This window comes from Sinohyriopsis cumingii, unplaced genomic scaffold (genome assembly GCF_028554795.1).
Source record: "Sinohyriopsis cumingii isolate HCF-2022 unplaced genomic scaffold, ASM2855479v2 utg002097l, whole genome shotgun sequence".
In the NCBI taxonomy this organism is placed as follows: Eukaryota; Metazoa; Mollusca; class Bivalvia; order Unionida; family Unionidae; genus Sinohyriopsis; species Sinohyriopsis cumingii.
Genome location: NW_028316128.1, coordinates 931860 through 946760, shown reverse-complemented (window position 1 = coordinate 946760; position 14901 = coordinate 931860). Strand labels below are relative to the sequence as shown.

At 34.1% G+C, this 14901-nt stretch overlaps 1 protein-coding gene across 1 annotated transcript; it reads right to left on the bottom strand.

The window, feature by feature from the left end:
- Window positions 1–1868: 1868 nt before the first annotated feature.
- On the bottom strand, window positions 1869–14175 carry LOC149771158 (uncharacterized). Its single transcript, XM_089948801.1, has 3 exons — window positions 14038–14175; window positions 12910–13093; window positions 1869–2140 (listed from the first exon to the last, which is right to left on the bottom strand). Exons 1-3 carry the CDS (start codon window positions 14173–14175, stop codon window positions 1869–1871), a joined length of 594 nt encoding a protein of 197 aa, XP_089804927.1.
- Between the last annotated feature and the right edge of the window lie 726 nt (window positions 14176–14901).

The following is a 14901-nucleotide window of genomic DNA, read 5'->3' as shown; positions in this document are numbered from 1 at the left end:
GACTAACGGATGCCAAAACCAATAAAAGGAAATCCCCATGGTCATTGACGGACGCTCGTCGTAGCTTGACCGGAAGCATAGATAGGAATTATTGCCAGCAAAGGAAAGGAAAATAATCTGCCACCCTAACAACTGGTCGCTTTATTTTGTTTAACTTGCATGGCCTTTATACCTAAATCTCACATTGTAACTGAACGCGTCTTGATTGTGAATATCTACGTTATTCGGGTTTTCTGGTGAGAGAATTTCTTTAGCAATATGAAAAAATGACCTTCAGTCTGGTGAAATAAAATACGTGACACTCCAGACATCAACGTTGCAACACATATTACATATACGACGTTAGTATCGTTGGTCGTCGGAGATTAACTTCAGTTTAAAGGACTCAATATTTTTCACTCAGGTACCTAAACGTTTCTGGCGTCTATATTGACATTCGAGTTATCCTTACTTATGTGTGATAGATTCTGACTGAGGTGATGAGGTTGCGGAATTTGACGACAGAATGTTTGATCGGCTAACCAGTGATGCTAACACTAATAGTAATGTAGTTTCACTTGTTGCGAAACTCCGCTTCAGTATTATGGCATTGTAATCACGGTCAAAGAATCACTCGTTGGGATCACCCTTATGTACCAATACAAACTCGACTTAGCAGGAATCATGGCATTAGCTCGCAAAAATGCTCAATCGCTAACTGCACAGCCAGGCACGGAAACATCCATTGATTGTTTCTACAACAATGAAGTGAAGTTCACCGACTAATTCACCTCGGCTGCCTTCTCCGTTGATTATATTGTACTGGCACTGACTCATCGAAGAAGAGAAAGATCTCGCTTGCTAGATAGCAAGGACGAGCCTGTTCGTGATACATCTTTTGAGCAAAGACGAGTATGATCATTTCAGTAACTATTCAATTGTGTTTCTGAAGCTACTCAGTGATGTAATGGGTAAAGTGTATATGAATATAATACCAGGCCTAAAAAGGTACAATCGCCGGAAACATTAAACATAACCTCCGAAAGATATTTTGTATGAATGCACCAATGACAAAAGAATAACAAGATATAATTGCGTGTTCTTGTTGCACCTAATGAAAGCCAGCCTATGGAATAGTTATACTTCTCGATCACATTCTTAATAGAAGAATTACGACAGACTCTCAAACTTACCGACGTGAAACAATACTCGAAGCTGAACAACAGCCACTAAATGCAGTTACGAAAAGAAAGGCTCTACTCATGAAATACTAACGCATGTGTGTTGTTCTAGATGCTACTTGCGGAATATCCGCGACAGTCACCTTAGGTCTGGGTGTGGTGGGAATCAGAGCTACATCAACAATACTAGGCGCACCAATAATACTTGTTGTTGGAACCATATCAATAGTAACTGTTGTGGCTGCCTTTGTTAGTACAATTGCCAACATTACAAAAGCAAAATTAGTTTTCACGTCTCCATTTAACTGTGGTCCACGATTATGCAAGCATGAAATGTTGAGTCAGTTTGAGATTTACACAAGAATTTGTTCAATTCCTTTATACGAAATGGAAAGAATACGAGGCGAAACAGACGTATAATCGGACTCTAAATCTTTCTCTACTGTTAGGTTTGCAAGGGTTACTACTTGCAAGCTAGTTAATGTCAACCCATTGATTAAAAAAATTATACAATAGTCTATCGTCGTTTTGGTCACGGCTACATGATGGACAATTCAATCAAATTGTTAATACTAAATAATGGGTTAAATTGAAATCGATTCGATTTAGATATACTAATAAAAGCATGTTTTATTAGAATTTTTAGAAATACTGCAACATTTCAGCAAAAATGATAAATTTCGATTAGTTGTGAATATTGAATCTTGTTTATCTTCCTTTTGCACAAACTATTGAGGAAACGATGTCTGTCAAACATTCCTTGAGTGGTATAAGTGCCTGCATCACCATTCTACCGGTAACATTTGAATTGTCTTTGTAATTAACAATTGGATAAGTTCGGAGTTTTGGAACATCAATCATTCTGCTAAACGCCTCCACTTTTTTCTTCACTTTTTCTGAGTAGTATAGTTTTTTGACATTATTGTGGACCGCCTCATCCAATGTGTCACAATTTGTTAGAAATGCTGCCACTTTTATGTCTGTAAAAAGAGTAAAATTGTTTCATGAAATAAATTACCTACGACTGTATATGGAGTTGCAATCATGCCAAATATGCATAATTCAAATTACATGTTGAAAATTCTGCAATGAAATATGCAATTATGGCTGTAAAATACATTTTTTACTGATTGTACATTTCTATATTTGTATGAACTTTCACTGCTGTGTAACTCAAGTTTATTCAAAAATGTTGTCTGCACACCCCTGCCATGAATTTGTACCCATGATTTGAAACGTGTTTTATCAAGGTAGTGGGATAAGAGACACATAAGTTAATTTCCTATTATTCAATATACACAGCACAATCTTAATATTATGTGCAATATTTGTTTTCAATATTCGGAATCCGAAATTAAAGCCAACCATTCTGATTTGTCGTTTAAGCTTAATTTGATTTCTTATAACAAAGTTTGCAGGAAATTTCAGCTTCACTTTTCTTTGTTTATTCATACTCTTTATACTCGCTGTGAAATGAATTGTTATTTAAATCCATTTATTTGTCTTGAGTGACGAGCGGATGCAGTTGTGGCTGTGTTTCCCTTTGTTGTCTTCATGTAAAATATGACCATATATATACTGCCGGGGCCACTACATTAATTTAATAAAACAATTTCATATAATTCTTTAAATGCTCTTTGTTTTACCATGCTATGAGTTCAACTTTTAACTTCATCCAATTTGTCTCTATAATTTATGCCATGTCAATTTATTTCACTGCAAAATAAAAACTGAAATCTACCATAAGTGAAATGAAAAGAATGCCCTTATTAAAATAATTCTTTTTGACAATATATTCTCAGGCAAAAGACATTGTTTGCAAAGAAAGATAAAATTTCTTTCATCAATTTCAGCAAAAGTTCAGTTCAGTTCAAGCATGCTTAGTTCATTGTAGACCTTTTATTACGCGAGAAACTTGAATGTGATTCATACATTAATGCTCAAATACATTTCAGGTTGATTTAATGTGTTTTAATCCAGTCTAGAACCACATTATGACTTATAAAGCCATGTTGGGATAATTTCCTGTGGTGGAGAGACTTTCATTAGTTAAGGCGTTTTCTTCACATGCCTTTTTTGCATTCTCCAAATGGGAATATAGGGATTTTCTACCTTTGGAACATGAAATAAAGTTTAGACCGACTTTCCGTTTGAAATAACAGTTTATTCCGTCTGTTACATTTGAAAACAAAGTGCTATTGTTATTTTCAAAGATTTTACAATTCTGTTAACGCAAACGAATAAGTGACAATAGAGCATTATCGCTTGTAAGTGATATAAACTAACACATGGTTTCAAGACAAAGTTATACCTCTGGTATTACTAACTTCGAACCGTGTAGAAATTTTGACAGATCATTGACATAAACCAGGTAGAGAACTGCAGAGAACATCCCAAATCGGCGAACATATTGCTTCCTGGTTGGGATTTAGTCTTTTATTGCAGCAAATTTTCCAATAATGTTCAAGAAAGAATGCATCATAAAAGTCCCTTGTGCATCGTGGTGTCAGACGCTTTCCGTATGTATCAAAATCCGACGGAGTCGTTGAAATCTAATTCCAGGTTAGCAAGGAGAGCTTCATGTACATTAAAATATGCAGTTATGCAATTAAAGACCGTATAGATCTCCTGCTGTTGAATAATATGAGGTCTATACAATTTTCAAATAGATTCTACAAAAAGATATGAAAGATCCAGCCCTGTGCCTTTCAAGATCATGTTTATTGTTTCCCTCGCCTATGTGACTGGTATAATTAGGCCAACATTCAAGAGACATGCCATATAACAAGTTTCTAATATCGCATTTAATAGATTTTGTAATAATTTGTATCATTTGTTTGCCTCAATATCTTGTACACGAATCTACCTCTGGCAAAGTTTTCATTATAAACGTTTTTTTAAAGATCTGTTTTTTTATTCACAACAGAGCTAAAGGATGACGTATTCCTCAGGTTGTATGAACAACAAATAACCTATCTTTCTCTAGGGGACTGCATTATGCTTCTCCTTCAGATTTAACTAGCATACGTTTATGTGTATATGTGTGTATATGTATGCATATATGGACGTATACGTGTATCTCTCTCTTTATGTATATACACCACTCGAGTGGCTTTACGGTTAGAGCTTCCGCATCGAATGATGGGACTACTGATTAAAGATGTAAACCATAAAATTTGTTTATTCCTAAGAGTAAACTGAATGGTTTTCGTCAGGGCCAACGTGGGTGTAGGTGCTCTTTAACAAGTACATAATTTCGACGAGGTTCTGGTCACGTGATCCCCGTTTTGCCTTTTAGAATACGATATAACCTTTCTTTGGAGAGATATTCTCAGTGTTAGTTGGAAGTTGTAAGTTTTGCTGTTTGGAGTTATTTCAAATTACACGGATTCAAAATAATTCTTTCTTTCCTGGAGAATACCTGTGCTCATATGAAATTGTTGAAGAAGGACAGATCTTATAAAAAATTATTCAGATTTCCCAAACCGGAGTAATATTTCTTGTCTCTACAAGTAACTGTAGACTTCAACATTCCATCTTGGAATCTTTGTCGGGACTCGAACAGGAAATCATTAAACATTTTGTTATTAGGACTTCACAAATTTTATTTTTGGAATTCTTTGGTATTTGATTCTATAAAATCTTAAATTCATATTTTCAAAAAAAAAATTACAGAATTTTCCCCGGGAAATAAATTATTATATTTTTTCAAAGCTCCACTCCTGCTTGTGTTACTGTTTATTCAAGCATAAACACGTACCATAAGAATTGTTGTCTCTTTCGGGATAATTTTGATGTTTGGATAGAATATTTCAGAAAACTTTTTTTTTTTAAATTTGAATTCCCCTAGTTTTGGAAATCTAACTGAAATTGCCTAGCTTTTTCTAACATGTCATCAAAAATAGAAATCTTTCTTTGAAATCATACACAGGAACAATTAGATCTTTTCAGAAAAGATGAATGATTCAGCTTGCCAGAAAATACGATCTTTCTGAGGCGAAGTGTTACTTAACGAAACAGGAAATAAGAAAATGTTTGATTCAGTACTTGGTAGAAAAGAATGTTATGGATAAAAGTGGTTTGGTTTCGAACAGTAAATCTGTAACAGACCCTGACATAAAAATGAAGAAATTAGAATTAAAATACAAGATAGAATTGGCGTTGAGGAAGCTGGAACGTCCGAAAGAAGAACAAGAGAAAGAAAGACAAATGCAATTACAAGAAAAAAAATGCAGTAACAATACGAGAGTGAGGAGATAGAAATACGAATGCAGTTACAGAAGGAAGAAAGAGAGACATACAGACGCAAAGATAGAAGTATGAAAGGGAATTTCAAGTTCGGTTAGAAGAATTAGGGCCATCAAAGGAAAATTATTCCCCTACTTTTGATGGTTTAAGAAATATCAAGTTAGTACCTCCTTTTCTGGAAGAAGAAATATACACATATTTTCTTCGTTTTGAAAGAATTGCAGAGGGATGTAAGTGGTCAAGAGAGTACTGGACTCTATTATTGCTATGTGTACTCACTGGTAAAGCTAGTGATATTTACAATTCATTGTCACTAGAGCAGAGTGCTGACTATGTTATAGTTAAGGACTATATCTTAATAGATTATGAGCTAGTCCCCGAGGCTTATCGGCAATAATTAAGAAATTATACAAAGAAGCTTGCCAGACCTATGTCGAATTTGAATCGGAAAAAGCACGACAATTTCATAGGTCGTACCTTCTAGAAAGGTTAATAAAGATTACAAAAGTCTAAGACAACTCATATTGGTTGACGAGTTTAAGAACTGTGTCCATAGTGACATTGGGTTTTATCTTGACGAGATAGAAATGAAACCTTGAACAATGCTGCTTGTGCCGCTGACAATTATGCTTTAACTCATAAAGGTTCTTTTGTAAACAAGAATTCTACTCAACAGTCTTCTGGCAGAAACGTATTTCAGCCTAATACAAGCCCTTCTAAAACTCAACCTAGCACAACTTCTAAGCATCAAACTTCAGAGAAACTTGATTCAAGATCCTTGTTTCTTCCTACGTGTACCTATTGTAAGAACAAATTACACGTTATTTTTTATTGCTACAAATTAAAAAAAGGCATCAGAATCAAGACAGACCTATTCCAGATGCTCTTTTTTCTAACAGCTCAAGGTCAGGGTCATTTATTGAGCGGTACATTTGTTGGGTGTAATAAACCCCAGTCTGATTTGATTATGGAGAATTAAGAACCATTCATATCGAAGGGTTCTATATCACTCTTGGGTGATTCGGCCAATTCTATCCCTATTAAATTTTTAAGGGACACAGGAGCGTCTCAGAATCTTTTATTGTCAGGTACTTTGCTTTTCTCTGAGAAGTCTTTTTCTAATGAGAATGTTCTTATTCAGGGAGTAGAGTACGGCTTGGTTAATGTTCCTCTCCATTGTAAAAATGTATCATTAGACTTAGTCTCCGGACCCGCGACAGTCGGAACAGTCTCTGTTTTACCCATTGACGGTATTTATTTACTACTAGGCAATGACCTAGCTGGAGACAAGGTTGTGGTTAATCCACTTGTAACTGACAAGCCTTGCTTGGATCAGAAAGTGGATCCAATTGAAAAAGAACTCCCTGATTTATTTCCAGCTTGTGCAGTTACCAGAGCTATGGCATAGAAAGCTCTGGAGAATAATGTTGGTAAGGAACGTATTCCTTTAGCTGACTCATGTATTGATCAGTCTTAGAATGAGGTCACTCTCACTCCTTGTTTGGATCAATCAGAAGCTATTGATCTAAATGATTCTCTTTTAACGACTAGTTCTCTTTATTCCAATCAGGGTGATAAACGACAATCACTTGTAGTCGAACAGGAAAAGAACCTGAGATCTACGGTTTGTTTCAAAGGGCCATTAGTGAAACTGATGCTACTGAAGTTCGTGTCTGTTTTTTTCATTAAAAATAGTATTCTTTTGAGAAAATGGAGACTTCCCGAGGTACGTTCTGATGACGATTGGTCAGTGAATTATCAAATTGTAGTCCCAAAACCTTACAGAGAGGAAATACTTAGTCTGTCCCATAAAACTCCATTTGCTGGTCATTTAGGGATTATTAAAACTTATCACAAGATCGTAACTCACTTATATTGGCCAAAAATAAAAAAAATGATGTTGGTAACTCCTGGGAGGCGTGAACAAAAACAAGTCTGTCCAATAAACATGCTAAAAAAGTATATTGAAAAAGATAGCAAGGTTAAACTTGCAATTAATTTAGTTGTACCTGTCCCACTTTGTGAAAATTCAAGTGAAGGAATATTAAGAGATTTTACTGATATTGGAGTGAAAAATCTTCGGAATTCAGAAATTATGCAAGATCAGGACCAGACAATTTCACATTTGCAAGAGTAAGAAGGAAATGAACTTAAACATATATTATTTGAATATGAACACTTATTTCCAGATGTTCCTAGAAGAACAAACACAATTTTCCATGACGTTAAAGTCGTAAATTCTTAACCTGTCAAGCATCACCCATACACGATGAACCCTGTCAAACAGGACGATTTAAAAAAAAAGAAGTTCAGTATTTGTTGGAAAAAAGATGTTAATAAGCACAGGAAATGTGATTGGAGTTCACCGTGCATACTTGTTTCAAAACCAGATAAAACTTTCCGCTTGTGTCCTGATTATAGGAAGGTGATTAGTGTGACAGAAACAGATTAATCCTATTATCAAAAATGGATGACTGTACTGATAAGATCAGGAATGTCAAGTATGTCGCCACATTTGACGTTCTGAAAGGATTTTGGCAAATTCCACTAACGGAAAGAGCAAAGTAAATTTTGGCATTTGTAACTCCTGATGGGCTTTACCAGTATAAAGTAATGCCGTTTGGCAAGAAAGGGTCTCCCAGTACATTTCAACGTCTCATGAATAAGATTACCTCTGGTCTAAACAAACGTGATGCTTACATCGATAATGTCATCATCTACAACGACAGCTGGAAAGAACATTTAGCAATAAATCGGAAATTCGTTAACAGACTCACAGATGCATGTTTGACAATTAATTTATCTAAAAAAGAGTTCTGCCGTGCTAGTGTAAGTTTTCTAGGACACATCGTGGGACATAGACAACTTAAACATATAGATGCTAAGGTCAAGGTTCTCTCTGAATTTTCCGTGCCTCTTAATAAAAAGCAAGTGATGCAAGATTTAGGAATGGCCGGATACTATCGAAAAATTTGTTCGAAGGTTTCGATAATTGCTGAACCTTTGACAAATTTATTGAGTAAGAAAACAAGTTCCTTTGGACTGAAAATGTCAGGAGGATTTTGACAATTTGAAATCCATACTTAAAAGCGCGCCAGTTCTTACAGCTCCAAATTAAAGCCAATCATTTAAACGGCCTGTTGATGTAAGTGATGTTGCGGTTGGAGCAGTTTTTATTCAAGAAGATGAAAATGGTATTGATCATCTAGTGCTATTTTTCTAAGAAATGAATCAAGTACCAAAGAAATTATTGAACAATTGTGAGGGAATGTTGGACTTTGATAAAGGCATTACAACATTTTGAAGTTTACCATAGTTCAGCTCGTTCTTCAATTATTGTGTTTAGTGACCACAACCCCCTTACTTTCATCTTCAAGATGAAACATAAAAATCAAAGACTAATAAGGTGGAGTTTGTTGTTACAGGAATATAATCTTGACATCAGGCACATCAAGGGAAACGATAATTTAATAGCAGACACACTTCTCCGTGTATAACAATGTAATATTTAATGTATTATTTTATGAATAAATCTTTTCTTTTTCTTAACGGGGGGAAGTGTTATGTATATTTGATTTAATTGTATCTGACGATCGATATATATATATATATATATATATATATATATATATATATATATATATATATATATATATATATTATTTATTTATTTATTTCAATTTTATTGTTTGCTTTGTCAGTTTTAATATTTTTTATTTTTAATTATATGCTATAGTAATGTAAATGTATTTACTTGAGATGATACTTTTACCAGAAAATAGTTTGACATTGACTGTTCGTTTTGTAAACACCAGATGGTGATCTAGATCCTGACCTTGACTCAATTATAGTAGCTACCACGTAAAAAAGTTCTATTTTTATTTTGAAATTATTGGTTGTTGTTGTAAACCTTCCCTATTATTGAGACCCCCATTTTTTTCTCTAAATCGGTTTGACGAATCTCATTTTGATATAAAAAAAACTTCTGTTGGAAAACATCCCTTATTTGGAATTGTAAATCAGTGAAACAGTGATTTAAATTAACATTCTTTAACTAGTTGCTCATGCACCGGAAATATAACTGCAATGCCCTTAAAGACTGTATCTTCTATAATGCCGGCATCCATAATGATATTCTGTTTCTCAGATTGCATTGGAGGAACTTAGTCAATGATACCTTTGGGACTCAAACATATCTCTACGAAGAAACACTAAAATAATGATCCATGTGAAAATCATTTTCGCATTGCACTGTAGCGTTCACATATGGACTGAAAAGGTAATATCGTTATGATGATTGTTTCTCTTGTCAGTTAGTATAAACTATTCACACAATCGATCTCCTTTGTGAGTTTTTTGTTATAACCGGTACCCATAAAGTGCCCCATATTTCGTTTAATCCTCTTGCAGAAATTTGTCAGGGCTTCTTTCGTTGGTTGACAATATCCATATAGACTCTATTGTCCATATATGTACATAATATTTAACCATCTTATGGCATCGGGTGTAAACATACTTCCTTATTTGCTCCCAATTAGCCAAAAAAGACTGGACGAATTTTTATTTTAAGACGTTGGTTACAATTTAAAACAAGTCCCTAAAACGGAATTGTCAAACAGGGGTTGAAGTAAATGTACACTAAGTAAAGTTTCACGTACCGGAAAATTTGAATACAAATCGCTCAAACACTGTAACAATGGAATGGTGCAGTTATACATAAATTGCCTGCTTTTTCTCCGATTGCTTTGAACAAACTACAGCAATTATGATTTTGACAATAAAATAAAAGATATAACAAAGGACAAAACATGAAAGAATGAACTGTGTCTAAATCATTTTATTGGTGAACTTTATGTTCCACATATCTCTTCTTGTGTTTTGTTGTACCTACCTTATAGAAGGTCACGATTTCTCAAAATAAACTAGACTAATTGACTTCAAAATTTTCAATCTTTCTCAACAGATCCTTATCAAGAAACTGACAAGAATCGTTGCAATCAAATTCCCCTAAGTGCGAATTCACTTAGTACAGATTATTAATATAATTGATTCACATTGTACGTAGTTTTCATATGCATCTTATTTCGTTGATTCTTCTAGATGAAAGTTCCTAAGATATATTCCGTGTGTACAAAATATCCATTGTGATAATATTTTAGAAGTAGAATTGAAGTCAAAATCATTTAAAGAGGGGATGTTAGCACTCGTATTGTTATCCAAAATTTAATCCACTTACGGCCTTGGTAAAACCAACGAACCCATATATATTTAACACGCAATTTATCGAAATCAGCTCAACTAATATTTTATCAACGCAATGTTGACTGAATTGATATTTATTGCAATGTGTTCGCCTAATTTTCCTTAATTTTTTTCTTCTGTCGGAACGGATTCCTCACTAGAAACTAGAAACTTAATCAAAATCGTGTAGGTGGGAGTTTAGTTTGTCTATACAATGGATATAATATATCCACATTGAACGCGTGTTCATACCCAGTACCCGTATGATTCTTTCTCCATTTCCAAGGACTTCTTTAACTCATAAATACTCCAAACAATTCACTCATAAGCATATTATGCCCATACATTAAAAATCTCACATTTCACGATTGTATAATTTTCTGGATGGGGTGTTTCTCATTTGTATGAGACATTAGTGAGGTTGTCAAAGACAAATACTAATTCTCCATGCCATGGACTACAAGACACGACCCAAACACCGAATACAAACTGTATAATCCTATCGCAGATAACTAATTATGTATACCTAACATTATCACGAACCCTTCCGACATATAATGAGAGATATATGTGTATTCAGCTTTGTATAGCTTTGTATAGCTTGTACCGAAAGAGTACTAGTGTTTCTCCAATTGGTCTAGAATAATTTTAATGAATGTAGTTATGAGTATAGTCTCTTAAAATAAGTAACAGAAAAGAGTGAAGACAACACGCTTTTTAAAATTTAAAAACAATGTATTTCCCTAGAATACGAAGTGAAAAATAGGAAAAAAAGAGCTTATGGTATTGCGAATTAAATAAAATACAAATCAAAGAAACAAATCTTAGTAATAAAAAGTCATGAATACAACTCATTTCAATGCCAGAAGAGATTCAGAATTGAAGGCGATGACGTGTCTGTTATGGTCTGTGAAGTACTAATGTGTCAACAGTCTCTTGTTGAATCATAGATATATTATTCCAGGTTTGAATTTAGTATCAGTTCCAATGATTTTCTTTAACCAATAATTGAGTTAGAGCATTTTTGTATTTTCAGAGATAATTAGCACTTAAATTCAATAATTTGACGGAAATAAAATTCCTCCCAAAGTGGTCACAACATAATACAACTTAAAGTGCTAGATGTAAAAGCTCGACTGCTAAAATCATTATAGTCACAATATAATATAGTTGTCTGCCTGAACTCAGGCCACATTAGCCGTTTCTAAAATAACAATTACATAATGGAAAATAACCTTCTAGAACGATTTAATGAGCCTTGTCTATTTACAACACAAGATTCTATGAAATTCACTTTGGAATCTCAAAACCCTGACCCAAATCAGCATATTTACCACTTCTTGTTGACCTGAATAATAATTCGGTTAATAAGCTCATACACGTAGAGACTAATGAGGTTATTATCAGCTGTTTACGTAAATGAAAAAAATGAGTTAATCAGGTAAAGCAGAAATGAACTCAGTTTTTGACAACGTCAAGTCCAGCCGACACTGTCACATTGCAATGACATGTAATGAAATAAAAAAGTTAAAACTAAAAGACAGACAATTAAATTAAATATGCAAAACAAGGTCATGAAGTGGATTAAGATTCGATGTAAGATTTCTATTTTGGGGCAGTAAGTAAGTGGTAAACTATGACCGACTGAATAAATAGGAATAAGAAATAAGTAGCCAACGTAATGCGAAAATGGTTGGATGGGGAATAAGTAACTGATAGAATGTCTTAACCATTGGATTCTTATTCGGGTGCTGACGTTGGGAAGGACATCTTTGTATAACATTAAGACATCTTGTGATTATGTTTAGTTAATGTTATATTGGATATTAGACGAGATAAGTAGTTTGCTTTATTCAAGTGCTATGCCTTTCTGACTCATTTTTCTATTGAGTATGTATGATTTCGGAATACACATTGCAAAGGTGATTTAATATTGTACTCTTTTAACAAAAGTACTTCATGTATCTGACATAATGGAACCACACTCGTGGAATACAGCTTTTGTTTTCATTGATTAATATTTTCATCTAATATTTTGCAGCTCCTCTGTTGTCATAAAATATTCATACAATTACTAATTGAGTTAAGTATATCGTTATCATATAATTATAGGAAAGCTGAACTAATGTCTTCTACTTCTATTTCAGAACACATTAAATATATATTTATTTTTAATGCAAAAAGTATTTCTGTATAACGCATGCGTTCAAACAATCCAAATGCTCCAGTCTCTATGATGTATATTTAAGGTCATACTTACCTTCATCATAAGAGAAGGCTTTTATTCGTTTCAAAACTTCATATGTACATTTACGTGATTCAGCTCTGTCCATATTTCCATCATCTGGCACAAAAATGGCATTGGCAACAAAAAATATGAATGATGCCTTTGTTGTCACAGCGACTCTTTGCTCCCAGTCGCTATCAGTCATTTCTGGATCAATCTAAAAGCGTTGAAACAATATATTATACAAAACCTAAGCCAAAGCCAAACAAAAGCAAACAAAGAAAAAATCCTCAAACCACATATCGCATCTTTGTGTATCAATCAGTAATATGAGGCTTCACGCTTAGGTCTAAAATCTACACTTGCATACAAAGTGAATTATGTTTACTTCATTGAATAGCTTCATTAAATTACTTGACATTAACGTAGTCATTGGTTGCATTGTTCAGCAACGAATGGTGAAAAACCCAAACACGTGGAAAACTGTTTTATGAATAGGCCAATATTTTCGTCTTAATGTGGACAATTACATAAATTCATTAATAGGGTGGTCAGATGACTTCCTTTAACATCTCGTTTAGAAAAATGTTTACAAATAGATATACATTTATATACATGCATCTCTACGTGGCCCTATTGGTTATAGTTTTCTGATTTGTATAGTGCCATTTATATAGAATAATGATACATTATATATATATATATATATATATATATATATATATATATATATATATATATATATATATATACAAATGCACATGCCTGCTTTCGGTCTTCTAAATATGTCTCATTTGATTAATAGTGTAGTTAGCTCCTGTTGTCGAACGTCTGCCAGATATGTCCTTTGTCATATACTTGCAAATTAGACAACGCTTGTATTTGCAATGGCATGTTTTGAAGTCTATGGTCTTGTTTTGAAGATATCCACTGTCTGGCATATCATATACACAGGACACAGTTGTTTCCGACTATGGCATGTTTAAATGATGGTGAGCCTTTGTAAACGAACATGAAACAAACGTCGAGGGTTTACGTGCAAACCTGCACTTCGAATTGAAACTCGGACTTGTTAAGGAAGATTCAAAGTTTTTATAATTATCTAACAATGTCACAAAATATTATATTGGAATGCACATTATTGCTAAAATTCAAACACACCTTCTCGTGATTGGCTACCTTTCCCATAATGCATGCTTTTATTGCTGCAGCCGAGGAACCATGCTCTAGGCACCTACTGAAACCTGGGGTATCGGCAAAACTCAGACGTAACTTTCTCATTTGACCATCTTTTTCCATCGTTGTATGATGTATTTTATACTGAAAAGCATTGTTGAATAACCAGGTGAGCAGTTAATTTTGGCAACTGTAATGACTGTCGTGGCGTCTGACTATATTAAGGAGGGGCGGCTTTCTTCTTGTCTATATAAATGCAGGGATCATAAAGATGCATGAACTCTTCAAACATGGTCGTCTGTGAAAATTATAATCACAACAATATCACAAGAACAGAATCAACTTCGTGTGATGTCATTTCCTAGATCTTCTATAGAATCTTCAAAGCATGTGTTCGCTTTTAACATTTGCACCATGTCAAAAACATATGTATTAGTTTCACGTTACTGAAATTGAAAATCAAACACTTTTGTCCGTGTATTATGATCAAAGAGTGTTATCTCACATACGTCTTTTTTTAAGTGCCCTTCTGTCTGGTATTGGCAATATAAATTTTCTTAAACGAAATCAATGTTGTACAGGTCAAAAAGACCTTCAATCCTGATTTATTTGAACAGACACGGTTTGATGCGGTAAACATGGAACAAATAGGTCGGCTAAAGTACCCCCCGAAATTCGATGAAATCATGCAGTTCTGGTAAATTGGTGGCAGCATCGTACTTTGTGAAAAAGTTGTTGACAGCTCTTCATAATTGTGCAAGTCTCAATAATATTTCACTCTGTAACTCAGAACAAAGCGTGCAGAGTGTGCTTAATAGACCTAATATAGCCGCATTATTTGCATTGGTT

Coding starts and splice junctions, on each gene's coding strand:
- LOC149771158 (XM_089948801.1), bottom strand. CDS start 14,175: ATGGAAAAAGATGGTCAAATGAGAAAGTTACGTCTGAGTTTTGCCGAT. Junction 13,094..14,037: donor AGGTAGCCAATCACGAGAAG/GTGTGTTTGAAT, acceptor CAACGCTTTTAG/ATTGATCCAGAAATGACTGA. Junction 2,141..12,909: donor AGCCTTCTCTTATGATGAAG/GTAAGTATGACC, acceptor CTCTTTTTACAG/ACATAAAAGTGGCAGCATTT.